The 27,642-nt window shown below is 37.5% G+C and overlaps 1 protein-coding gene across 14 annotated transcripts in view; it reads left to right on the top strand.

Annotated features, from left to right (window-relative positions):
* Nucleotides 1-27,642, top strand: part of PTPRM (protein tyrosine phosphatase receptor type M) — a 463,481-nt gene that overhangs the window by 172,105 nt on the left and 263,734 nt on the right. For 12 of the 14 annotated variants that reach the window (XM_069004459.1, XM_069004462.1, XM_069004458.1 and 9 more), the window contains 2 exons: nucleotides 6,107-6,281; nucleotides 14,406-14,699. In XM_069004459.1, coding sequence (XP_068860560.1) covers nucleotides 6,107-6,281; nucleotides 14,406-14,699 — 469 coding nt within the window. Of the gene's footprint in view, nucleotides 1-1,985; nucleotides 2,047-2,322; nucleotides 2,512-6,106; nucleotides 6,282-14,405; nucleotides 14,700-27,642 lie in introns of those variants that run through there. The other 2 variants (XM_069004469.1, XM_069004470.1) reach the window with 2 other exon arrangements.

Here is a 27,642-nt window from a genome sequence, read left to right as displayed (position 1 = left end):
ATGCAGACACTTTCTTTTATTAAATGTATGAAAAGCTGCCTAATCTATGGACAGAAGCTGACTGATGTTTCCTTTTAACTCTCTTCTCACAAAATTGTTGATACATGCCTTGAGCATGATTACTGCAGTAGTAGTGCTGGATGTAACATCCCAGAAGTTCAATGCTTTTGAATTGCTGCTGCATTTTTGTTAAAAGTATTTCTGAAAGGTTTAATATATAGATTGTTGCTGCTAAATTGCTCTTCATTTAGAAGACTTACAGTTAGTTCATTGCCTAAAAGAGCTGGTAAGTGTAATTTAAATAACTACCTGTTACAGCAGGGATTACTGTAACACACATATATCAAAGCAGGAGTCCCGTGGAGAAGAAATACATATGGACGGATTCTTGCTAGATGTTTCAGAGATGTTTATTTCTCCAGCCGCATGGCCGGGGCTGTGTTCAGGAGCTCCTCCAGTCACAGGACCCGAGGGTCCTTTGCCCGCGCAGGGGAACACAAAACAGCCAATGGGGAACGAGGCTGACCAGGGGCAGGGAAACCCCCTGTCTCCCCCTCTCCCAGGGCTACATGGCAGGGGGGGAGACCCCAACAACTACCAACCTATTTCTTTTCATTCTAACTTGCCTAAAATGGAAAAATAATGTGCATTTTCAAGTGCTTTACGGTGTCTGTGTATGCATTTAATATGCTAGTACTAGGAATATGGGTTTTTCAAGCTGTGTATATCCTGAAGTTAAATTAAGCTTATTTTTTTATAACCCTATATTTTAAATAACTTGTTGTTTAATAGAAAATTTATTCTTACTAGCGACTTATCAGTTCCATATTTTCATTAGTTGGCTTAAGTAGCATTTTTATAGATATGTATTTGTATTTTTCACAAGCTTTCTCTGAGCATTTGAAAAGGCACAGGTTTCTCAGCAGCCAATGGAATCTGTTATTTTCATTTTTGGATCCCAGTGTTTATTCTGTGGCCACAGTTCCTGTGTTCTGAGGAGATGAGATAGCTGTGCCCTGGGGATGTGGCCTTTGTAGTCCAAGCAGGTCTAACATTAAATGGTTATGGCAGCTTCCTCTTTCCAAAGAATGAAGTGTCCTGTTCACACAGTTCTCCAAGTCCCAGGGGCAGGAAAAGCTAACAGCCCTAATCAGTAGTAACCCCTCAGACTTTTCTGTGGCAAATCAGGGCTAAAGTAAAGAAAGTTAAAAGAACCATATTTATTTTTGAATTGTATTTAAACCAAAAAAAAAATAAGCCCCAGCCAGAAAACAGGATACTACAGATTTGCTCCAACAACCAGTTCTAATAGGTCTTGATACCAGTACCATAGTGTTGTATTGTAAATCATGAATTTTATCCTTCTCTCTGGAATGGGATTAGTAAATGTGCTAGTTTGAAAACAAACCAGTGGGAGGCACCAAGTCAGAATAACAATTTAATAGAAATTAAAGTAAAGGAAAAGAAAGTAAAAGAAAACACTGACAGAGTCAAGATATAACCTGACTCCCTGTTAGGCAGGGTAGTGGTAGCAGTCTGGTAGAATAGTGGCTGCAGTCCTCTGAAGTGGTGATCCTGTAGTAGAAGGGGTCTGCTCTTCCTCAGAAAGTCCAGCGGTGGCTGTGTAGCTCCTGGCCTCTGGAAATCCAGTGGAAAGAGTATCTCTGGTGTTCAGAGTCCCAGATTATATCCAGGATGGGATGCTTGGTTCCTCCCTCTGGGTGGAGCATCTCACAATGGGGTAATGAGTCATGAGGCCAAGTGTTGATTAGGCTCATTAACAGAAGATAGTCTGGAGGGAGTTATCTCTGAGTCATGCAGCAGGACAATGATGGGCCATTAACAGCAAGATAGTCTGGGGGGAGGAGGCAAGGAAACACTGCCCCACCTGATTTCCACAGCTCATGAGGATGGTAATAGAATACACTTCAACCCAGGACAGTAAATTACGGACTTGTCTTTTTTTGTTTATTTTTCAATAAAATAGGATGTATTTGGGAAGACTCAGGCTTTCGTATAAAAAGTGGGAGTTTGCAAGACCTACTGGTAAATTTCAGAATCTCAAAAAACCCGAGATTAAAGTTTTAGTGACGATTAGCTAGCAAAACAGTATATCATAAGCAAACTCTTATTTGTGGGAGTTCAGATTGTTGCATTAGTGAGTGATAAAAACTTACTTTTCTGAATGCTACTAAAAATAATTCTTCATAAAGAAATTGTAGTGGGATGTACTAGTATGTTTGATAAACAAATGCTCATTTGATACGTTATTCTTAGCCATTCTAAATGAAATAGCTGTTGGCAGTCAGCACTGAGAACTTGTAATTTATCATACAGTGAGCTTAAATGGGCCTGTTACATGCTGGAAAAAAAGATACCATACCTGGGTAGCTTACTGAAGTCACTGCAGTAAGTCAGGGAGAACAAAACGTGCATCACAAATAAAGGGAGCGAAGCTGGATGTGTGGGTGCTGTTAAAACAGAAACAGTTCTGTATTCATATATCAAATTGTAAGTAGCATTTTTTCAGACTAAAAATAGTCTTCTGCCATTTGTCCATTGCTGAAATAAGAGTTTGAGAGAAGTTGTAAGACTGGGATTACTTTGTCTAATTTTTTCTTTGCAGCCTTTTTAACTATCTTCTGCAATGCCTATGGATTGAACTTTTCTTATACTTGAATTCATTACCTTCATTACTGTTCCTTTATGCTTAGGCTTAAATCAATTAGGCAGCTCTCCTACTCATTTGCTGTCATCCCAAAAGAGAGGGAAAACTTGCTCTCTTGGGCTGTATTTTTTCTTGTGGAATATAAAGCAATTATATTTCTTAGTTTTTGTCTGTTCCAGACACTATATTTTCCTTGAAAATAATTTTCCCCAAAGAGACTAAAGAAAAAAATTGGGCTTTTTTCTTCTCCTTTGAGTTCTAGTATAAAATGTCATGCTAGTGATTTCTGTGGGACTGTTTGAGTTCTAACATATAATTAGACACTCTACACTTTGCCTCCATGAGTTTGTAATGTTCAAGAGAAGTCAGTCAAGATAATCTTTATTGATAATAATCTCCCATATATTTTACGGCTTTGTTGTAGTTATAATAATAATGGCTTTTTATTCCAGAGCTCTGTCATAAATTTTGAAGCCACGATTAATAACCTTTTCTCACCTGGATTTTGGTAGAGGGCAAAAATGCTGAAATCCTCTGTGGAGCCGAGTTACATTTAAGGCTGCTCTAGCTTTTTCATTTGAGCAAAATAATGTGTGCCTCCTGAAATGTGCTTTGGCTTCTCTTTTTTCAGTTAAAATTACTGGTACGTGAATGGATGGCATGTGTCACAAAGCCATGTAAGCCAATTATTTGATCAAACTAAGATTTCCTGTTGTAGAACAGCAGTTAAAACATTCAAAATCAGGCAAGATTATTTGAGAATCAGAAGGTGAAAAAGATTATGGGACCCAAGTGAAATAGTAATTTATTGTAACTGCTACAGTGCATTGATTGGTTCCAATTTCCATTCTAAATATGCATTAAAAAGATGGGAAGTATGTCCTGTGGGGCTGGGTATTGGAGCGGTTGCCTTCAAGGACTGCTGGCAGTTTATATGAACACCCAGACTGTGAAGTTCAGGATTTCTACCAGGCCACTTGGAGGTCTGAGGGGACAGTGTGGTAGGAGACAGTTCTGTGTGTGGGGCCAGCAGGGACTGTGTGTGCATTATATCTTTCCATGATTGCCCCCTCTTCATGAACTGCAAATTAAGGCAGAAATTACAGTCTCATGCCATTGCCTAGTCCTTTCCCTTCATCTCTTTCTCTGTGAGAACATCAAGAAATTGTTTTTAAAATATTTACATGGTTCTTCAGTTGTGTTGTAACTCATAAGAGTCCTGGTAGATTCTGGGTGCAGGTGCCCCACGTGGCAGGGAGGGTGTACTGTGCAGGCTGGAGTGCAGAGGAGTTTGTTCACACTCTAAATGAGCTGAGCTAGTTTAGGTACTAGAATTAATCAGTGCGTGGCAGAATGATTTTCCCTAGAGAACAACTTAACCTATTTCTGGGCAGGATAAAATAGCCTGCATAAGGCTTCCTGATGTTGCAACTAGAAAAATGGGAAAACTAATATGGGTGGGTGTAATGTAACCACAAGATTTGGGTATGTACAGGATCCTTCGAGAGTCTGAAAGCTGCAGTAACATACTTTAAGACTGGCTTATGGCTTGTGATTGATCAGCAGTTCTGATTATCAGGATTAATAAGTTACTGTCTTAGGTAAGAGATAATGTTACTTTTAAGAAATACTCATTTTCGAAAATCCTAATTAACCCACTGCTTATTTCCTGTTATCTGCAGTCATTCTTGCTAGAAGGATATTACAGTGGCAAAACTATTAAAAAATAGTAGTTTTGAAATAGTAGTTTGAAATGTTTCTTTCCAAGTTTAGGTTTTGGTAACTGCCATGCCACGTCACAGAAGCTGTGCTTTATCAGCAGCTCAAACTCTGAGGAATCTTAAGGAGCTGTCAATTATCTCAAGTAATTCCCAAGTAATAATTTACAACTGAGTAATTTTAAGGCATGATAGCACATTCTTCTTTGGACATCTTATAAACTTTTTTTTTCTTTTACATAAGCTTTACATCACCCACGTTTTCTTTGGAAGAGGGCATAACTCTACCTTACTGTGCATTGGAATCAGTATTTATTTTTAATTATGGTGCTTCTTTGGTATTAACAGAATGATTAACTTTGACTTGGTTTTGTGATTTATGGTTGTGTTTAATTTTCTGTGACTTGTTTAAAACTCTTTTGTTATGACTGGTATTTCAAGGGTACTTCCAATTTAGTGGCAAATAAGAACATAATAAAATGAGATCAGTATTTTCTATATGTCTCAAAACCTGCTGGACAAACTGCAAACTCCAGGGCAGAAAAACAGACATCACCAGCTATTTTGGTGGTTTACAGAAGCTTAATGGGGCAGGACCCTTGACCTGCTAGAAACTCCTCAAGTCAAAGAGGACTTGAGGACCCACTAAACATACCTGGTGTCATTAGGTAGCATCAGACTGTGCCTGTGCCTTCCTGGAGAGAGTGGTTTTTGTGAAATGCTAGTTAGGGTTTTCCAGTTTTTCTTCATGTTTCGATAGTGGTTGCAGCCTTCAGTTTGTTGAAATACATATCACTGTATGAAAAGTGCATCTTTCTTGTTTTCTTGTTTGAGTTAATGTTGCCAGTAGATTTTGGTGGTGGGTTTGATTTTTTTTTTCATGCAGCTTTCATAATTCAATCATACATTTTCTGCAGGTTTTTGAGTGTTCATAGTGCAAGTATCCTATTTCATGGTCAGGTGGAGCATGAGTTCTGATGAGGATTTGAGAGCCAAGCCTCTCTGCCATTATCTTTGTGTCAAAGGACATGGCAAGTTGTCAACTCTGCCCTCTTCTGTCTTCTCCCCTCCCTTTTTCGCTCCTTGTGCTCCTCAGCTGTTACAGGGCTCATTTTCTTGTGCCGTGCGTGTCGTGTGTTGAATTGACAGCAAGACACTGTGCTGAAATAGAACTGCCCAGTTTCCAGTGTCATGCTGAGGGAGTGAGAGGTGGAGACAGCTTCAGGTCATTTGCCTGGTAAATCTGTGCCTGGTCTCTTCTACCTGAGTCACTGATAACCCCTTGTGTGGGTGCTGCTATGAGAACTGTCCACTGATGTCTCTGTGCAACTATATATGTACAAAATGCATATGCCAAGCAGCAGATGGAGGGAGGGAAGAGAAAGCACAGACTGACTATGCTGGGTTTCATGTTCTTTTAAGAGAAATAAGTTTAAATATTTGTGTAAAACAAGCTAAGAGAGGAAATGTTACATTGCTTTCAAATCTTTCTGTTAGTTAATCTATAAAGAGTTGAAATCAGCTGTTACAGATTAATGGTTGCCCACATTACAGATGAATGGCTTAACTCACATGGGAAGGCAGTAAAAATAACATACGGACTTCTGCTTTTATCTTTCATCTCCTCCTGGGAAACTTGAGAGAAGTAAAATTGGTTGTCAGTATTTTTTTTTTTTTTAATATGACTAATAATATTCTTTATTTTTGTTTCTTTGCCTAGGGTGTTTATGTAAGGGATGCACCTTTGAAGGACATAAAAGTGTTCAACGCCCGACGATTTGTGGCTCTTTTTAGTGTGGTGAATGCCACGAAGCGGGATGCTGGCAACTATCGCTGCATGATCCGGACAGAAGGAGGAGTTGGTGTATCCAACTATGCAGAACTGATAGTCAAAGGTATTTCACGATACAAATCCATATTTCCATGCTCAGTGGATGGAATCAGGGCTTGCAGTTGCTAGTGGAGTAAGAATGTCACCCATAGCCTGTTAAACTTGATAAGAGGTTCAGTAAATAGATTTTTGCTTATGTAAATATTTAAGAGTCTATCCAGCTGTAACAAGGGAGTGATAGAAGAAACCAGGGCTAATTAACTAGGTACTTGTTGATTGCTGTTTTACATATTTCCCCAAAATGCACTGTTTAGACCTGTATGTCTTCACAAGCTTTTATTAAAAGTATGAACATAATAATGGGTATTTGCCTCCTTTGTGGAGATTATATTCTAAAAATATAGTTACTACAAAATATGCAAGATTTGCATTAAAGTGAACACAGAGAATACCCATATTTAAGTACATGGAGGGGTGTTTTTAAAAAATTGAACACATAAAATACACATATTTCAATATATGGAGGCGTGTTTTTAAAAACTGTGGGAAACACTTATATGTAGATAGAATGGGGAATAATTCATCGCCAGTAGAAGAAGATGCAAGCAAACCATAATGAAAACTAAATCATTTTCCAAAAGCAAGAATAGGGTTTTAGTGAATGTGCTGTAGAGAAAATGTAGAGAAACAGGACAAGAGAAGGATGTTGCAAATAACCGGTGTATGAAGATAACAAGACAAAACAAATTGTAGCATGAAAGCTTAGATGAGCTATTTGAATGGACAGATGAAAAAAGAAACAAATAGAGTGGGTGAGATGAGAATATAATTATAAGGCATGGTGGAAAAAAATGAGGTTATTTTGGTCCAAGCATGAAAAGAAAATAAAGTAGGTGGCCAAAAATAGGTATATATGAAAGTTGGCAAGGAAAGGAAGTGTGGACTATAACCCCGGTAGGAATGATGAAGCATCGTTCAGGTCTAACACCAGTGAAAATAAGGAGGAATGAACACCACCTGAAGGAGGCAGGGGGAGGAGTTACTGTGTCAGTGATGGGAGGTACAGGAAGCTGAAGAAGTTCATTTTTTCTCAGCCTCTTTGATTCAGGGTGTTTTAATTTATTAGTGCTCCTTTTGAGGTGCAGTAAAAATTATGAAGTGTATCATTAAAGCATTTGTGCCTATCCAGATTCTTTCAGAAAATTTGCACTGGGCACTGTGAGCAAGTGGATAGCCTTAGGGTGTAATCCCATTAACTACTTGTAGAGTGGCAAAGTAATTATGGTAATCCCCATTGCCTGTGTTGGAGCTTTTATGAGACCACCTGCAGGTCGTTCCTTCTGACCTAAAAAGACCCATTTTAAACATTGGGCTGTAAAATGTTGCATGACTGTACTGAAACAGCAGCATTAGGGGCTAATTAGTAAATATCCTTTCTTCTTGATGGTATATAATTAAGAAATTTTATTTCCTAATTTTTAGTAGCTTTTCTGCAATGTCAGTTAGCAGACTTCAAAGATAATGGATTGATTTCAGTGCAGCTATATATGTTTTTAATCCATTACCATCCATAAATCATGAAGAATGTACATATGCCCACACTGCATGATGTTTAGTATACTTAGGAATTGCTGATGGCTTAATAATAGTATGTGTGAAAACAGTGGTGTAATTACTGCCTCCTCTTTTTTACAAACAATTAATTTAATTCTCTTCTAATTTATGCTGTGTAACTAAACTGACTTACGAGGAATTTCCTTGGAATTATATTGCTAGAATGACAGGAGAGCCAAACGGAGCACTTTTAAGTTAGAAAGAATCAGTTCTTCACAATTACCATGCTCAGTTTCATTCTGGTTACTGAAACTCAAGTTGCAAAAAGTACATCCTGCACTGGAATAGGGCTTTTTTCAAAATATGTTTGCTTTTAAGTAGAGATGTTTGCACAGTAGACTGGGTTACAGCTCTGTACAACATTCATTCTACTTCACTGTAGACATGGTTTCACTAAATAGGATCTTATTCTAAGTAGATTCCAATTGGGTGTGTAAAAATCTTTAAGGTTTGTAGTGCTGTTGTGGCATGGTGTTGTGTGGCACTGGAGACCAGGTACCAGAACTCTTGAAAAGAGCAGAAGGGCTGCTCATTTCAGGTGCTGCAAATCAAACCTGGCATCACAAAGGAATAGGAATGAAATCTTAAAAATGAAAGACATATAAGAAACTGCCAGGCATTCTTATTCTCTTCTCTTATTTTCTTGGTGTTTTACCTGAGTGAGCATGTTATAGCAAGGTTTCAGCAGTATGGAGGGGGAAAAAAGCGCAATTAAAGAGCTGTCAGTTCTCTTATGAAATAATTGTAAACATGAATATTGCCTGTCAGTAAACAATTAATCTGGCCTTAAAAAGTGGGGGGTGGGGGAGGGAGGGGGAAGGGTTTTTTTTTTAAAAGTTGTTTGTGTTAGCTTACATGCCTTTTAGAGGACGGTGAAATAAAGTATTGATTGTTCTATTTAAATAAATCCTGAAGGGGAGGTTTTCAATTTACCTGAGTGTTTGTTCTGATAAGAAAGGCTGAAAAGACAAGTGCCTTGTCATTGTGTGTGCTCAAACTGCACAGTATCCTCATCTAAGTTTGTCAGAGAATTGGATTGAAATGTCACTTTATCTAATAGGAGACATGAAATTGGCCTTGTCAGATAACCCACTTATTGTAAAAAACATCAGCCCGTATCTAATAGATGACGTGAAAGTAATCAAACATCAAGCAAAAGGAAAATAGTTGGGTGGAATTGATTAAATGCATTTGCTGAAGTAAATTAGAGTTCTACATACGGTCCCTAGGTTGAAGTTTGCTAATAGTGGGCAGATCCAACACAGATTAGATTTAGGAGAACAGAATGAGCCTGTCTAGCAGACATCAGATTATTGCAGAGTTCAGACTGCTTATTGAGTTCAAACAAGGTAAACCTAGGTGTCAAATAGGTTAAAAGGAGTTTGGTTAGGTTTTTAAGCAAGGGCATAGAAAGGTAGCCATCTGTAATGCTGGCAGCTTAAATGTCTGCATTTTCCAAATGCAAAATTTAACACTGGGAACAGAACCAAACCTCTTCAGGATCTCTAGAGCAAAGACTTTATTCTGGAGGGCAAAGTCATTTTGACGTCAAGGCAGAGTAAGAAAATATTAATGATTACTTATCTGTGGTATCAGTTGTTCTCATACATTAAATATACACACATACCTGGCATCTGTTTTCGCTCTCCAGCTAACCTTGCATGCTGGATCCATCCCTCTGTCTGTACCCCTTTTTTTACCAACAGTGCTGGCATTAGGACTTATTTTTATGGTTGCCTAACAATTCCTATCATGAAGTCCTGCTTTCATATGCTCATTTTTTGGCAAAAAAATGACTGGAGACTTGTATTTTTCAGTGTGGGTGTGTGCCTTAGCTTGGAGGTGTTGAGAAAACCTCCAGCCAAAAGAGCTGATACAGTTCATCCATGTTAGCAAACTTGTCATGGGAAAGTGCTGAAGACTCTGGACTTTGAAGTAGTAATATTTTTTCAGGAGGGTACTATGTCAAGAATTCTCTTTCTCTCTTCCTGTGAAAATCTGTTCTCAAATACAGTTAGTTTACAAACTACCAAATAAAACCCAACAAGACCCTGAGACTTCTTTGAATTAATCTTTCAAATTCCCCCAAAATTGTAGATACAGTGTATGGAATTTAATTGCAAACAGGGATCTGAGCTCTTCTGGGGCAGGCTGGATTCAAGCACAGGAATCAAGACCCGTGAGATCAGCATTTGTGTACTTTTAGTATACAGTCCTCCACCTTGCTGAATCCTTGTACTTTGAGAGTAAAATGGTGACGGATAGCGATGTGGGTAGTGAGGAGTGCAAGAACAAGAAGCTGCATACCCAGATGAGGTTATTTGTGCTGGGACAGAAAGGAAAGGCAAACTGGGAGGTGTTTTGAAATGAGAGGAAAGGTAGGCAAAAATTGGAACTACATAAGCACTAAAAGCTGCGGAGAAAGATGTGGGGGTGCTGGTCGACAGCCAGCTGAACCTGAGCCAGCGTGTGTCCAGGTGACCAAGAAGGCCAGTGGCATCCTGGTCTGTGTGTGGCCAGGTGGAACAGGGCAGTGATTGTCCCCCTGTACTCGGCACTGGTGAGGCCACACTTCGAGCATTGTGTCCAGTTCTGGTTCCCTCACTACAGGAAAGACATTGAGGTGCTGGAGTCCAGAGGTGAGCAACAGAGACAGAGCTGGTGAAGAGTCTGGAGGGTCAGTTATATAAGGACCAGCTGGCAGCCAGGGGTGTTTAGCTTGGATAAAAAGGAGGCTCAGAGAGGACCTTATTGCTCCCTACAGCTACCTGATAGGAGGCTGTAGCCAGGTGGGGGTCAGCCTCTTCTCCCAGGCATCAAGAGACAGGACAAGAGGTCATAGCTTCCACCTTTCCCAGGGAGATTTTGGTTGGACATCAGGAAGAATTTTTTCACTGAAAGGATGGTTAAACTTTGGAGTGGGCTGCCCAGGGAGGTGGTGGGGTCTCCATCCCTGAAAGCATTCACTTAAGTGCTATGGTTTAGTTGGCATGGTGGTGTTGGGTCAAAGGTTGGATTTGATTATCTTAGAGGTCTTTTCCAACCTTTATGATTCTATGATTCTGTGACAAAGAGGGGAAGATAAACATATACACATTCCTGCATTTGCAAAAAATGAGGGAGTGGATTTTGTCATTTTTCAAGGAAGTGATTCTGAGCCGCAGAGAAGAAATGTCTATTTTTGTCTTCTTTAACTCACTTAAATCATAGAGATTTACATTATCTCCACTGGCATCTCAGTGTGATGCCTTTCCCCTCCCAATTAAAATTTTAAAAGAACTGCAAAGCAAAAGATGTTAGGATGTTGTAGAAAATGTTTTGAAAATTTGTATAATCTAAGTACAAAGCAGTTTAAGTGAAGGAGTTGCAGTTTTAAGTGTGTTTTCAATTAATAAAGAAGTGCATAAGAATAAATAGCTTACATGCATGTATGGCTACATTTTTTTTTATCCTCTGTGTAAGAGAAGGGCTGCTCTTGATCATAAAGTCTTTTTCTCATGTTTAATATAAATGATCCATTTATGTAGGGTGACTTGAGAGCACCTGCCTAAAGCTGTCACCTGCAGACCACTGGCTCTGTAAGGTAGCCACTAAGGCTGCCTTTCCCTAAGGGTTTGTGCCCATTGTCATTTGTCAGAGAATTCAAGAAGAGGTCACATGTCTGTCCAAAGTCTAAAAAGCATAACATTTGAAATATGGATCAATTTACCTTCTTTTTTTTCAATTAATACTCTGTTTTAAAAGTGTACATTTAAAAGGATTTTACAGTACTGAACAGCTTTGTGCACTTGCTTCAGGAGAGATGTGCAAGGAAGAACTCCTCTTTAAGATAAGTCATTGTACTAAACAGCCACTGCTACAAACTTGTTTCTGCTGTCACTTGAAAATCCTTCCTTTAGTATACACAGCTCTAAAATCTCAAGTCTATTGTATCATTTGATGAAGGTATTAATTTGCATAGTATTTAATTGAGACTACCTCAGTGGCCACCAGTAGAACTGCTTTTAGTGAAAGACAGTAGAGCTGCAGTGTGGTACTTACCTGACTAAGTGATTCAAACTCCTCAGCATGCTAAAAAAATTAAATTACTCCATCTAAAGAAAGAATAAATTAATAAGATGGAGGAATACATTTCATACTTCAGTCGTGAAATCAGTTCATTATATTTGGATATATAATGTTTCTGTTACAGAATCTGCTTAACTGAGTCTCATGTTTTTAACCAGTCATATAAGCATTATATTTGTAATGAAAGGTTGATTTTAGGTGATCTCGATCTCTGGTAAGAAGGTAACTTTTGGTATTAACTATGTTAATAGTATGAAACTGCAGTATATGCAGGCTTTTCTGAAATAATGCAACTTGAATTAACTTTTTTCATTGTGGTCCCAGAGAAATGAAAAACATGCCCTGAGGTATAAAAAGACAATAAAATACTGTATGTTTTGAGTACTTGTAATATTTGGAAGGAATTGTTGTAATCACTAACCTTAGTGACCTAACTCCTGAGTTTGCATTTTGAATGGCACTTCAACAGCCTTTAGTAGCATTTGAAACTTGGAAGTAATTAACTGTTCTTTCAGCATGGCTAAGTAAATGCCTTAGGATGCTCTATAAAAGTTCCATTTCATGTCTTGGTTCACAAAACAGCCTAATGATTTAAATTGATGCTAAATCATTTTGAGTCAAGTCAGAACTGTTTCCAGACATACTATCACTGTATGAAGCCATAGTTTATATACTTTAGGAAGAATAGTTTCAATAAAACTGCAGTATTTTTAAATACTTTAAAAAAAAAATTCTTAGATTTTTAAATTTTTAGTTTAAACTAACTCAACAATGACATCAGTTTGCCATATATTGCTGTAGACATAAAACAATGCTTTTCACTGCTGATTTGAAAATCTAAACAATATTCTTTATATCCTGGAATCCACCACAATATATTAAGCTATTTTTATGTCTATTTAACTTAGTAATAATTAGTAGATATCTTCGGAGATGTTCTGGTTTGTTGCCCTTTTTTATTGTGTTCTTCATGCTAGTAATCACTTAGTTTTGTTAAGATGAAAACACACAGTGAGGATGCCTGTGTTGGCTGGTTTGTAGCGTTGTATTTCAGCCATTGCTAACACATTGCACAGATCGAAGCTTGCATTCAAGTGTACACTGCTAATTAGAAATACCGTCTATCTGAGGCATTGCTAATCTTCAGTGTACTTAGTGCTCTGAGTTACTCTTTCTGTAAATGAAAAAAAGGTAGCATACTGTAGGACAATTACATGTTTGTTAAAATAGCAAATCTGCTGTTTCTCAGCAAATACTGAATGCTTCCCAGAGATCCTTTCTCCCTTTTGCTTCATTCTTTTCTGTTCTTTGCTTTAACTGTGACTTTGAAGACCATGACAAAATGATGAAATATGTAAATTCAGCTTCTTGTCTGCTTGACTACCTGTATCCCAACACAGAGGGAAATGGTTAGCAGAAGAGGATAAATCTGAATCTAAAGCTTAGGGAAGACAGATGTCCTGAGTTCATTACATATTCTGTGTAGCCTTAAGAAGGTGGCAGTGTTTGCTGATAGATATGTTGAGAATACAGGATCAAACAGTGCCTTATTACAGTGACTTGATTTCATTCTACTTGAATATATTTGACCAATGGGAAGGTGAATTTTTTTTCAGATGTGATCCATAAAACAGCAGAGTAATTTAACCAGTAGGGGAAAAAAGAATTTTTTATTTACCTTTAAAAAAAGATGATGTCTGAAAATTACTTCCACAGTCTAATTTAAAAGAAGATGCCCATCACATAGTAAATAAAAGTGGGTTTAAAATTTTGGTCGCTTTTGAAATCTTTAGAATCCAAACTATCAGGGTGTCACATGCATGCTTGCTCTGTGATACAGGGTACTGTTTCAGTGTGGTAGTTAGTGAAAGTAGCCATTACATGAAGTAGAAACAGACTCCCTAGTAAAAACTCAAGAAATCCCCCAGCTTTCATTTAGAAGCTCTTTAATTTGAACCAAAGTATAGGACTTGAAAAATTACTGCACGTACTCTGTTTACACAGAAGTCTGAAAATATGAGGGCTGAGTAGTTAAGTACATGAAAAATAATTAATAATATATTTTTGTGTAGAAATTCCTGTTCTGATTACGTGTAAGGATAAGCTACAACATGAATTTTAGCTTTAAAAAAAAGTTTTGAGTAGGATTAATATTAATATCCAGTAAGAACTGTATTTGTATGAGAAAACCTGAGATTATCTTTCTTTTTAAATTGGATGTTGCCATGGAGTGTCTAGTGAATAGAATTCCATTTGCACCTGGTTTGAAGTTAGGTGGTATAAACCAAAAGCTTCAGGTTAAAATCTCCAAGTGCATAAGCAAAAGAATCTGAATATTGCAGTTTAATGAAAATAAATCAGTCCGTAGTGATGATTTCTTCATATCCATATTTTTATGCAGTCTTCAACTCCAATGTAGTACAAAACCCGTTGCTTATTTGAATGTTTTAGCAGCAGAAAAAATGCAAGTGTAATCATAGCTTGTTACTGTAACTTGCTGTTTCAGAGCCACCAGTTCCCATTGCTCCACCTCAGCTGTCCTCAGTCGGTGCCACTTACCTCTGGATACAGCTGAATGCCAATTCCATCAATGGGGATGGGCCCATTATCCAAAGAGAAGTTGAGTATCGAACTTCAAGTGGAAGCTGGTATGACATACAACCCGTGGACTCCACAAGCTATAAGATTGGGCACTTGGATCCTGATACAGAATATGAAATCAGTGTATTACTTACAAGACCAGGTGAAGGAGGAACGGGATCTCCTGGCCCAGCTCTCAAAACAAGAACAAAATGTGCTGGTGAGTACTCCAAGGTGATAGGAAAGTTGATATCCAAGGTGATAGTGTCTTTCTAAGGCTGAAGACATAACTTAATTCACTAGCAGATTTTACTGTCTTAAACCAGCAGGCTGCAGGAATTAAGACTGAATGGTTTTAAGTATAACCTATTAACATTTTCCAGCTGCAATGACCTTGAAGGCAACCTTAAGTGCCACTGTAGATTGTAGATGAAATCATGACTGTGCATACTTTTGTTTTTTCAATGTCAGTTATATCAAACTTGTAGATAAAGTAGAAAGAGATCCTGTGTAACAGCAAAAGCATTACCTGTTGAGTCTCAATTAGCAGATGAGGTTTAGCAAAGGACTGCTTCCTTGGGTGACTGACAGCATGTCTCTACTAAATGAGATAGTGCAATTTCTGGTGCATTGTAGCAATCTTGGCTCCTGTTTTGGATGTTATAATTAATAGAGCTGGCCTCTGATTGTAATAACATACAAAGTTCACCTATTATACAAAAGCAATAGTACAATAATTTTCAGTAAGACTGGCAGTGATATTAGTTTGGGATTTAGCTGCTCAGAAAATAATAGAGGATACTGTGACCTGGATTTTCTTTGGTCATTAGTATTTTTCCCCAGTATTTTGAATCATCTCCCTGCTGCTGTAAAGCTGGTGGAAGATAGGCAGGAATGTAGCTAGAGAAAATAGGAGTAACAAGTAATACTAGCTTACTGTTCCTAGTCCTTTAAAGAATGACTTGGTCTTATTTGCCTTTTTATTAGGAAAAATTATGTACTTAAACAGAAATAATGTATTTCCATTGCATATACTTTTTTGTAAAGTCACCTGGCCACCTGTCAGTGAGTAAATAATTGGTGTGATGTCAAACACAAAATAAAATATAGTTGCTGTCAGAATCCCACTATTATGTTGTGAAGGTGCAAACTTATACAAGTACTAACTCTTTGATGTTATTTTGGTATTTTTCTTCGTCTCATTACTGGAAAGAAGTATTTAATGAAAAGTACCAAAAAGCAGTACATCTAAGTTATAATAATAGTTAAGTATTTAGTATTTCTAAGATTTTCTCTCCTAGACTTTCTCTCCTATAACTTCATCTGAGTCAAAAGTGAAGCATAAAAATGAAATATAGTTCCCTTCAGGAGGGTTTCTGGGTCACTATGCCCTTCATAATAATGTAAATATCTGTCTAGGTAAGTACGTATTTAATACAAAAGTATTTCAAGTTATTTTAAAATTAAAACAGATTTTCTAATAGTTTTTTTCATCTGCTTGTATGATCAGTTAATGCAGTACTGGGTGCTGTGTAAGTGAGCCTGTCTGTCCTGCAGGGTTATGGGGTGTGGTGAATTGACACCAGGCAGTAGCGAAGTAGCCACTCAGTCACCTCTGCCACGGGACAGGGAGAAAATAGGAAGGCAAAAAGACTCATGGATTGACATAAAGACAGTGTAATAGGTGAAGCAAAACTGCACTTGGAAGAAAAGGGAAATAGGAAATTACTGTTTCTCATGGGCTGGCAGATCTTTATCCACTTGCTGGGAAGTAGCGCCTTGGCATACACACTGGTTACCTGACAAGACAAACAGAGCAACAATTAACATCCCCATTTCCTCCTCTTTTCCTTGGGCTTTGATTTCTGACTGAGACATTGTATGATATGGAACATCCCTTTGGTCAGGGATGTTCCATACTGTCACAGGGGCCACAGCAGTCCCTACTGTGTCCCCTGCCAGCTTCTTGTCCACCTCTGGTCTGTTTGCTGGAGGAGTAGAGTGGGAAAAAGAAAGCCTTGAGGCTGTGCAAGCACATTTAAAACACTGATGTGTTACCAACCTTGGATTAGTCACAAATCCAAAATGCAGCACCACACAAGCTGCTATGAAAGAAATTTAACTCCACCTCAGCCAGACTTAGTAGAGAGTGATATCCAGAATTTTAGTTATATTTAAGAATATCATATGCTTTCTGTTCTTCTCAGTGGTACATACTGTTGAGTTTTAAAACATGCATTTAGTTTCATAAACCACTGTGTACTGGAAGTGTTTTATTACCTGGTAACATCTTGTAATACATCAGAATTATTTGTGTTTTCATTAAACTAAACAGTAACCTTCTTAAATTAAAAGCAGAAAGTTGAATGACTGAAAAATGTAAATTGAATGATGATATTAAATCTGTCTCTACAAATTGGCTTTTTTATAGCGAGGACCCTGCTTTGAAGGTGTAGTGGTTATTGGTTAACTGTTAGCAAGTGACATGCTAATAACTGGCCCAAGGGCTTAAAAAGAGATGCTGATAAACTAATGACGGTATAATTAAGCTGGGTAGGAGTAAAATAATGCCAGTCTCCAAAGCATACCATAGAATTAATAAAACAGGAGTCTTTAAGAGAAGAATCATTGCACCTTTTTAATTACTGTGATAATTGCATGCTGCTTGCCTGTTCCCTAGGGGAAGATAGTGAACTACTTGGAGACTTGAAGCAGTATGCTAGGCATTCAATAATCTTAATAGTTCTCCAAAGCATTTGAAATATGTTTTCATTTTAGCAAAATGAGATTTCAGAGGCTTGTAATAGACAAGTCTTATCTGTAACTTTACTAAATAAAAGCAGCTATAATTAGAATGCAAGGAAAAAAAATCTCTCCAGACTTGGTTGCATCACACTCACTGGAGCAGTTGCCAGTTTAGAAAGTGCATTGTTTCCTTTTGATGAAATATAATGTAAATGTAAGTGCTCTTTCAGTGTAATTCTCAGGAAAGCCAAAGAATTACATTCAGGTCTGGATTAGATTTAACCTGGAATGTGGAGTTCGGGTTTGAAGGAGTTTAATGGATTTTGGCCATGATGAACCAATCAGACACAGAAAAAGGGTTTTTTCTCATTTTAAGGTGTGAAATAGAGGCCTTCTGAGGTTGTCTGGAATGTAAATCACCTGTTCCATGCTCAAAGCTCCCTCTCCCCACAACCATCTCATGTGGTGTGAGCATAGAATACAGAATGCCAGGGATGGGGCATCCACATCTTCTCTGGGCAACCTGTTCGAGTGCCTCACCTTACAGTAAAGAATTTCTTCCTAATACTTGATCTAAACCTACTTCCAGTTTGAAGCTGTTGCCTCTTGTCCTGTCACTATTGTTCCTGATGAGACCCAGTCGGACCCAAAAACAGTAGAACTGTCCATAGTAAAACTAAAGTAGATATGTTGAAGGATTAATAAGCTAGACTGTGTTTTGTAGTTTCTTCTTATCCATATCAATATTTCTGTGCATGGAATTATTTATTTCAGGGCTTTCCAGCATGTTTTGTCTTTGACATGCATTGCGTGATACAAATCTTGATCTGGTCTGTGTCCCTGCACTCTGGTGGTGAGACAGTGCCCCACTTAAAACACACCTGAATAATGCACAACTGCTAAATGAGCTCTTGCAATTTTTTTCTCTTTTTTGCTGTGGCCCCTCTATTAGGAGACATTTTTTCTAATTTATGTTGTTCCTTGAATCTGCTGGTGAACAGATATGTCTTGAAGACAGCTACCTTAGGAAGAAACGTTAGAATAAAATCCTCCCTCCTGCTAAGGGAGGGGATTGTTAAGGCCCCCTAGGGAAAGTTGTTTTCTTTTTCTCATATATTTTTTTTTTCCACTGTGACATTTGGCATAATTTCTGAAAATTAGCATATTTTCCTTTACTGAGCTAGAAAACTCTACTGGAATTTAAGAAAATAAAAAACAAATAAAAAGACTGCTATGAAAGAATCTTCTGATGAATTATCCCCAAACTGGAGTTTTTTGAACAGCCAGATCTCTACTTCTTTGTGTTAAGACACAATTACTGCCCTGGACTATTTGCAAAACAATCACTGTCAATTTAACCAATAATTTTCATACAGTGAAATAACAGGAGTGTTTTAAACATAGTTGGTTTTGCTGTCTCTTCTACCCCATCACCTGAGCTTGTCAGGAGGAAAGCTGTTACTCCCAGTACAACTGAGCACTTGAAACTCTGCTGCATGTTTGTTTTAAAATGTCTGGTACTCCTAGAAGGCTTGTTAAAATCTGGAAGAACAGAGCAGAGGAACTCTTTAAATCCCCACTCTTGAAAAAGAATAATCTTTGTTTTTCTCAGTTTGCTCTTTGCTTTGGCTTCAGCTGGTTAATCTTCCAAGGTCTCAAAATTATTTCACTAGTTCTGTGCTGCCCAGTGGCATCCACTGGCATTGGGAAATAAACCTTCATTTGTCAGAATACAATGATGGAATGAGTATCCTCTTCCCTCTGATCAGTTAAGACCTGCATCAGGTTGCACCAGGTGGAAGGATCTCTGGGCAGATGGTACAGGCCAGGAACTGTCTTGAACCCTGCATGTAAATTTAGTGTGCTCAGGTATGTTGGACAGTACTCAGTGCCACCACTTTATTCCTACTCCATGACATGGCACACTGTTCAGGTCCTACAGGATGGACAGTCTGTATCCCCTTGTGTACAACATTCTGAGTAAAAAGTCAGTTTTGCAGTTGGTTTTCCCTGTTTTCTACCCTCCCACATCCTTTTGTTATTAATTCTCTAGTTAGTTTTTTCTTTTGTCAGTGTCCGTGCCCTAGCCTGTCTTGAAACTCAGTGGTGCTTTCTGCTGACTTCCATGCCCTTCCCCATTCTATATCGCTATTAGGAAAGATGAGTTCCTTCCTAAGAGCTTCTCTACGTTGAAATGGCAGCTGCCTTTATCTGTCCTGTAAGACTTTGGTCTTTTGACCTTTTTGTTTCAAGAAAAGAGGAAGGATCTTAGTGTCACAGGGAATTAAGTTATTCCTTCTCGTTGCTATACCTTAGGGAACTGCCTGTGTAGACGTTCAGGGATTTTTCAGGCATATAAAAAAGTCTTAATGTTGCTTAGTTTTTGTGATCATAGCACAATGTCAACTTGAAGCCATACTGCAGGTTTTTTCCACAGCTCTTTCTCCTAGCAATTTTCTTCAGAAGATTTAACCAAGGTTTTTGCAGCTGTGTTATATTAGAACTAGACCTCAGGTCAGAGACACCTGAACCCTGAGGAGGAGGGTTGCAGATATTGCACCATTTTATTTTCCATGGAAGAGTTCCATGATATTTCTAAAGTCACCATTCCTAACCTGAAACCGTAATAAACTTTAGTAGGAAGTTACATTGATTCATCAGAACTAGAAGTCCACAATGAACTTATATTTTATTTATGGTTTTGTTATGAAAGTAAGATCCAACTGTATAGTCCTTTTTTTCTAATGCCTTTCTGATATACTAACCAGCTCATATAAGGGCACTTTCTCCTAAGGGTAAAAGCTAGTTTTGGATTTTCTGCACTGTAGCAGGTGAATTTCAGCTTTCAGATGTGCAGGAAGTAAACTGAAGGATTTTAATAGAATTCCAGGAAAATACTGCATCATGAGATAACATGTCCATGTGTGTGCATCACTGCTCACTTAACTTCTGATGGAGAAACAAAACAGAAATGCATCTTCTTGGAAGGGGCCCTTCATAAAACACAAGTGATTTTCAGCATTGACCAGTATATGAAAGTTCTTCTTTGGCAGCCACTTGCCTGGAAAGAAGCACACAAGGTGTTACTTACTGAGATGACTTCTCTGATGCCATGTTACAGAACAGCCTCCCCTTATGTTATCGGGGATTTTGGGCTGAGAAAAACCCAGATAATCCAAATTCCTCCCATATAAAAATCTCTTTAAGTCCAGTTCTCTTCCTCCTTATCTCACAGTCCAGAATTTCCCCTAGGAGTCCTTTTAAGTTCCTGAAAACAAAAAAAAAAAAGAGAAACACCAAACAAAGCCAGTGAATGCAACTGCAATAAATGCCACTCCTTTCTTCTGGAAGGACAAAAAGGAAGACCCAAAGAACTACAGTCTGGACAATCTCACCATAATCCCTGGGAAGATGGTGGAACAACGAATCTTGGAAACCATTTCCATGCACACAAGGGACAAAAACATGATCAGGATTAGTCAGCATGGATTCACAGAGGGCAAGTCATGCTTGATGAACCTGAACTCCTTTGATGAGATGGTTTTGTAGGTGAGGAAAGAGCACTGGAGATACTCAACAGTTATCTGGGCATCATACAAGATGCTGTAGTTGGTGCTGGGTTGAGCAAGAGTGGTGTACAGTGAGGGCTGGACCAGATGAACCAGACCCTTCCTACCTCAGCTATTCTGTGATTCCAAGTTTCTGTCAAAATCTGGGAAGAGAAGCTGTCACCATGGTGTCAAATTCTCCTAGACTCTGCTTTAATAAGCAGGGATGTATCATGATCTTTCCACTGTATTCCTGTCCTTCCCTGAAGCTCTATAAACAGTGGTACAGTGTGATGGAAAGACTTTACCACAGACAAAAGTTTGAGTCCCACTACATTGTTCTGGATGCTTCTCTAGATTTGTCGTTTCCAGTGATAGTAAAACCAAAGCATTTTCTTTTAGGAAATAAACACCATCAGAGTATCTGCCCTTTCATCCCAAATGTGTCTTTCTCTTGCAGGGGGCATCACAGGTTGGTTCTCCATTCAGTGAATTTTCAGTCTGTGAGCACAAAAACTTCTAATATTAGCAACCAAGAGAACTGGCATTCCATAGAAATTACTAATGCCTGCATTTATGTGTCTCCATTGGTCCCCAAATAAATAGTTTTTGGTTAGATAGAGCATCCAGAGATCTCACTTGAGAAACAGAACATTTTCTTTCACCATCACATGAAGGGGAGGGAAAAAAAAAGGACAGGAAAACTGCTGCAAATATGTAGGTCTGTTGGATCTCTTTCTGACACGTGTGCTGAACTATAGAAGGACTGTAGACACAATCTAGTGTTGGTAAGGACACAGAGCATGAAACCTGGCTGTCAGATCAGTTTGTTTTGAGAAGCTCCACATTAGAATAAGGAGAAGCATTTGGGATTCTTTCCTGACAGAGCTGGGTTAATATGGGGGTGGAAACAGAGTATGTAAAAAGAACTGCCATGTCTTTGGTTGTGTGAAAAGCAGTCATATAAATGGAGACTTATTTCTTCACTTTAATAGATTCCCATTTCAAAACATTTGCAGAGGAAGAAATTAACCTGCTCTTTGAGACAAATGAACCTTCACTAACTTAGAGCAAACCTGAGGGGCAATATTAATAATTTCACATCTGCCAGGTGGAGGGAATGTGAAGAAAGCATAATGACCCTTAAAGAAAAGTAGATAATATTATTTCTCCTGTGACATATCTTCATCTCCAGTCTTTGTTACAGTCTCTCATTAGTTACAAGGATAAGCTCAAAAACACATACTCAGTTACTGTACCCGACTTCAATTCAGGAAGAATTTCTTGTTATGGAGTGAGAAAAACCCAGCAAGCTGGGAGTGTAGTGGTTATAAATAAAAGACTGCTATGTGGGCACCTTTAATAGAAGTGGTAAACTATAAGTACTTGTAAATACTTGTAAAAACTACTATTAGGTCATTCCTTAGTATTTACTCTGTTCTGAACAAATGAAGTATAAGCTGTTTCACAGATGCTTTGGATCTCTCTTTCCAGAAGTATATTATTACTGCAGATTTAAATGAATGCATTGGTACTCTGTTATTAAAAGCAATTAAAAATAACAGGAAAGGGCATTCTGTGCCTTTCCAGTGAAGTTCCATGGGTGCCTTGAAATTTATCCTTACCAACTTTAGGATGAGCACTTTCTCCCCTCTTCTGAGGCCAGTTTTTACATCAGCTATTCCAATTCTCACGTACAGTTGCACCATACTGTCTTCCACTCATAGGCAAACTTCATTTTTAATTATGCTAATCTTTCAGGAAAAACTTGAGCAAATGAGACAGGAAAGTATGGCTTTTCCTCTGACTTGGTCTTATCCAAAACCAAAGCAAAATCTTTTATATATTTGAAGTGACCAAAATACATTTACTTCAGTTTGTATCTAAAAGAATAACTATGTGTGTAAAAGAGTGTGTATGTGTATATACAGACGCACACACACACATCTCTCTCCATCTCTTTTTCCTTCATATGTACATAGGAATGTATCAACCCTATGGCCAAAGGGAATTTTAGGCTCTAAAGGACAGGTTTCGTGTTAAAAAAAAAAATAGTTTCTTGAACTTCTGAGCCGAGTCTAAAAACTCCTTTTTGTTTAGGAGTCAGGAAAATAGGATGTCCCATAGACAACAGAGGCCTACTTTCTGAAAGATTTGTCTGCCAAATATCATGGTCTTGTGAAGGTAATCCCATTTTCCATTATGACAGACCTACATGGCAGGAGGCAGCACCCAATTAACCACAGATATGTTGTCAGATGGAGTATTCAGTGTTAGACTTCTGTTTGTCTGCCCTGAGCCTCCTGAATGGGAGCACAAGTTTGGCTCTCTCATCCTCTGGAATTAAATTCTGGCAGTACTGTGTCAAATCAGTTTAAATTTTAAGCAAGTTACTTGGATGAAATTTGCCAGTGGTCTTAAAGGGTATTGAAAGATGGAAATGGATGAGCAGACATGCATGCTCCATGGTTTTAATATTTTAGGGCTTGCTCTTTTGTTTGAGACTGTTAGACCGTGTGCTATCTTGCCCAGCAGCTTTGGCCAGCTTTAAAAACACATAACTGCACAATTCTGTTGAAGTGTCTATGAAGCATGAAACATCCAGGAATGATGTAGAAACACGGAGACGCTTTAGTTTTTTAAACCTTTTAGTAGTTTGGGGTCTTTTTTAAATTATGAAAAAAGTAGTATCAAAGGTTTTTAGAAAGAATGGTATATTAGTTTTACCTCACTTCAAAGGAAAATGAACAATGACACCACTCAGGTGCTTCCAGTTTTTGTCAGTGCTTGGGAGGCATTTTGGCTTTGCAAACTAAAAATCACTGTTTGTTTTGCAAATGTAGAGTCATATGCAGAATTCAGTCCAACCTCGTAAAGGTTCCCAGGAAGAAAAGCTGGTGCTGAGTTCTGGCTTTTCTGGAGTTACTTTTCTCTATGAAGTTCAGGTACAACTTTGTAGCCTAGACTGTGGACTATGTGTCAAGTTTGAGACCTGAAATCAGGGCAGATCCTGATGAAGAAATATCCTGACTTTGTAGAAAAAAAAATTCTCCCTCTTCAGGGTACTAGGTTGCTGCAATGCTATAAATAGGTAATGCTATCCTACAGTCCAAGGATCTCTCATGGTGAGCAAGAGTGCATCACATTTCTGTTTACAACAAAAATAAAGTTGAGACAGTTCACAGAGCACTAGACCCCAGCTTCTATAGATGTAAAAAAATAGGATTTTTTGGTAATCCATCTAATTGCTACTGAATGTGTTGCTTAGGCAGAGAGGGGCATCCCCATGGAGCTGAGATTCTTCCAGACTGTTAAGAAGCCAGAAATATATGAGTAAGGAAAGCTGCTCTATATTCTTTTTTTTTTTTTTCCTACTCTGTATATACATGGCTAAATGAATTCTGGCCCAGGAAATAAAAAATTTTACTGGAAAGCATTCAGCAAGGAAAATACTAACTTAAATCTCTAAGAAAGAACAAGAAATAAAATTGGGAAACGCTTTGCCTAGCATTATTAAAAGACAAATAGTGGAGATTAAAATCAAACTGCCAGTGAAGTTAGTGATTTGTGGCTCTTGCATTTCAGTATGCCCAACCATCTCAAATAGTTTAAACAATTGTGTTTTCAAATTTATACTTCTGATGTCTGCATTTAGCTGTCTTTCAATATATACCATCATTTGAGCACACTTGTTATTCTTTAAAATTTATTAACAACTATCTATGTATTTAGTTCATGCTTACTCATTCCATTAAACTTGATCCACTTCCTGGAAGGAGAGAGGAGAGCTTTCTTTTGGGAAAGGGAGAGTTCAGTTTCATTTGTTAGTTCATGATTCGGAATTTTCAAAAAGCTCTCTGAAGATGTTTTGGTGCCAAAATTTTGCAGCAGAAAATTATGTTTATAGTGGACTGTTATCTTTTAGAATTATCATATGGAAAAATGCATGTAAAGCAAAAAAGCAATAATAAATGTTTACTCCTGACATGCAGAAGTGTGTTTTCATTTCTAAAAATTTATGTTCTTTGGAAACAAAAATCAAATTGTCTGTCAGTTGCTCTTTGTTTTGACTATTTCTGCAGATATTTTGTTTGCAATTAGCTTAAAAAATAAAAAAAAATCAGTAATTTTCTTAATTACTGTTGTATAATGTTGAATTTGAGAGGATGAACCAATGTGTTACTGGCACATTCGGCCAAGTAAATGAAAAAAATAACTTTTGATGACCTGAGCATAATTGTAGATGACTTTGGAATGACAACTGGCAAAAATTGTACTATAATTAAATTTCCATTATAAAAGTTTCAGTTTTTTGTCTGACATGTGAGGCTAGATTGTGAAGAGTATTCATTTATAAAAGGAAAAATTAGAGAGCTATAATTTATAATTCAGGGTAATCAATGAAAGCATTTCTTTTGTCAAAAAGCCTTTCACTGACAAACAGCATTGCATTGTTAGTTGTTTTAAAAAGAAACTAAAAATCCTTTTGTTATTTTTTTTCCGTTACTGTAAAAGGAGATGAAAAATTGTGGTTGTTGAATCGTGCTGTAATTCACGGTAATATGCAGATAGGGCTTCTCAGACTGTTTCTCTTCATTAACCTTTACTTTGTCTAAGTGTGTATCTAAGACTGTTCATGAAGAATGATGATATTTTAAGGCCACCTTAGCAAGATTCTTTTTAATCTTGAACAGAGTTGTTTCTGATAGGAGAAGTGACAGCGTATTCTCATTTTCAGACTGTCCAGTTATTAACTGAGATGGACCCTTTGCTTTCCGGTACTGGAGTCTCAAAGAAAATAAAAACATTATGAGGCTGCCCTGTTCATTTCTTTCAAAGGGAGCGCTAGAAAAGATCAATATTTAAAAATTTTGGGTACCAGATTTTCACAGGTGATAGCAAAGCTCAGAATCACTCTCATTTAAAAATTAGATAAGTCATTCTTCTTCCATGCACTCATTTGAGCTCTGCATTTACAGAAGTGTTTTATGTGCTTTAGTTATCACTGTTAATTAGGCACAAGTCTAATTGCACACTGATTCCTCTTAATATACTATCTGTTCATTCTTTAAACAAAGTATATATGCCATTCATCCCAAAATACAGTTCTACAAACACAGGGAAGTTGGACTCTTGACTGAGTAAAAATTGCTTTCATCTTACCTCTGAGTCCATTAAAACAATGAACTATCCCTGCTCTGATAACATCACAGAACAGTTCGTTCATGAATCTTTGGCATGAATTCATTTGGCATGAATCTTCCAAAACTAATTTATTTTATTCTGTGTTACAGTGACACAATCTCTGCTAAGCAGTTAGTGTACAATATGGTCCTGAGTTCCTAAAACAAGTGACTTGAAAATAGGTTATTTTCATAACAATAATTTTCAGAGACTACCTACTAAAATTCCAAGTGGTTGTTTACTGCTGTGTGTACTACCACTTTACTGTTAATCTTTTCACTCACAGCTCATTGCTTATGAAAGCAGTCAGTGTTAAAATCTTAAAATCTGTCAGAAAAGTACTTTTCTGCATTCATTTTCATGCTCTGCAGTAGTTGCTTCCTGGATGTTACTGCAAGCTGCTGAGACCAGTTTCTATGTCTTCTTTCTTTTCATCCATACAGCAGGTTTTAATCTTCACAAAATGATTTACTCATTGATTGTTAAAACTATTTGATTTGTAATTAGATAACATCCTAGTGCTTTATTCTGCATTTGGAGCTCTAGAGATGCATAGTTCTGCAGTGGATCACATAAGAGGTTTTTTCTTTAAGATGTTTTGAGCTGTCTTCTGTTGTTGAGAAGTTTTAAGTGGCATGGCCCTAGATGCCTTCTGTAACAATTGTAGTCTAATAGCAGTTGATTTGACAAGTTGAAATGCTGGAATGGCAGGGCAACAGAGTGTTCATCCTTTTCAATGTCTTAAGGATGCATAAAGAAGAAAAAGGTAATCTTCAGAGAATTCTATGAATATGAGTAAATCTCAGATCCATCTAAATATTTAATTATTTCTTCATAGCAGATAGCTTATTACTTTGATCAAAAATGAATGTACCTAGTACATCTGAGCAACTGAATGGAGCAAATCTTTGTGAAGTTCTTAGATTGTATATAAACGATGACTTATTTATTTTTCAGACTTACAACTCATACATCTAGGTTTATTTTTGTAAGCACAAGTAACCAGTTTCTTTTTTATCCCCCCTTTTTTTTCCCCCTTTTTTTCCCCACAAGATTATTTCTTGCCCGGAAGGGATGGTGGAGCTGTTAAACAACGATGGAAAGACATGTAACAATGGAAAAGCTAATTTTAAACTCATTCTCAGCAAAAACTGAACTATGTTTGCTAAAAATTTCCATCATGATGAAAGAGAAAGAGCAGCCATTTCCGAATAATTTGCTAATATTTGTCAAAGTTGCACAAACAGCTGGTAAGGGACTGATGATAAAATGTCTGTGACAACTGTGTGCACTGGTGTCTCTAGGCGTATAGTTGCTGGTGCTATTTCTCACGCAAAACATCAAATATAAGGTTAGCAAATGAATTCAGAAGTTATTTAGTTGCTTTACTTTAACATGCCATGACTGAAAAAAAAAATATATTGAATATAGTTTAAAGTAGTAGTAGTGAATATCTGATTTTTTTTTTCAGTATGAAACATTAAAGAATATATCCTACTAAGATACTCTTTTAAAAGAAACTGACGGTGGTGTCATTTGTCTTGCCCAAATTGTCCAGGAATTCAAATCACGATTTTGTATTGCTATAATAGAGGCACAGGGCACATGATGTAGAAGAAAAAGAAAATTGCCTATTTTCAATTTTAAGTTTCCACGATTACAAAAATTACTGGGTTTGCTGTTTGG

This window comes from Aphelocoma coerulescens, chromosome 2, assembly GCF_041296385.1.
Source record: "Aphelocoma coerulescens isolate FSJ_1873_10779 chromosome 2, UR_Acoe_1.0, whole genome shotgun sequence".
NCBI lineage: Eukaryota > Metazoa > Chordata > Aves > Passeriformes > Corvidae > Aphelocoma > Aphelocoma coerulescens.
This window is presented reverse-complemented; position numbering and strand designations above follow the sequence as displayed.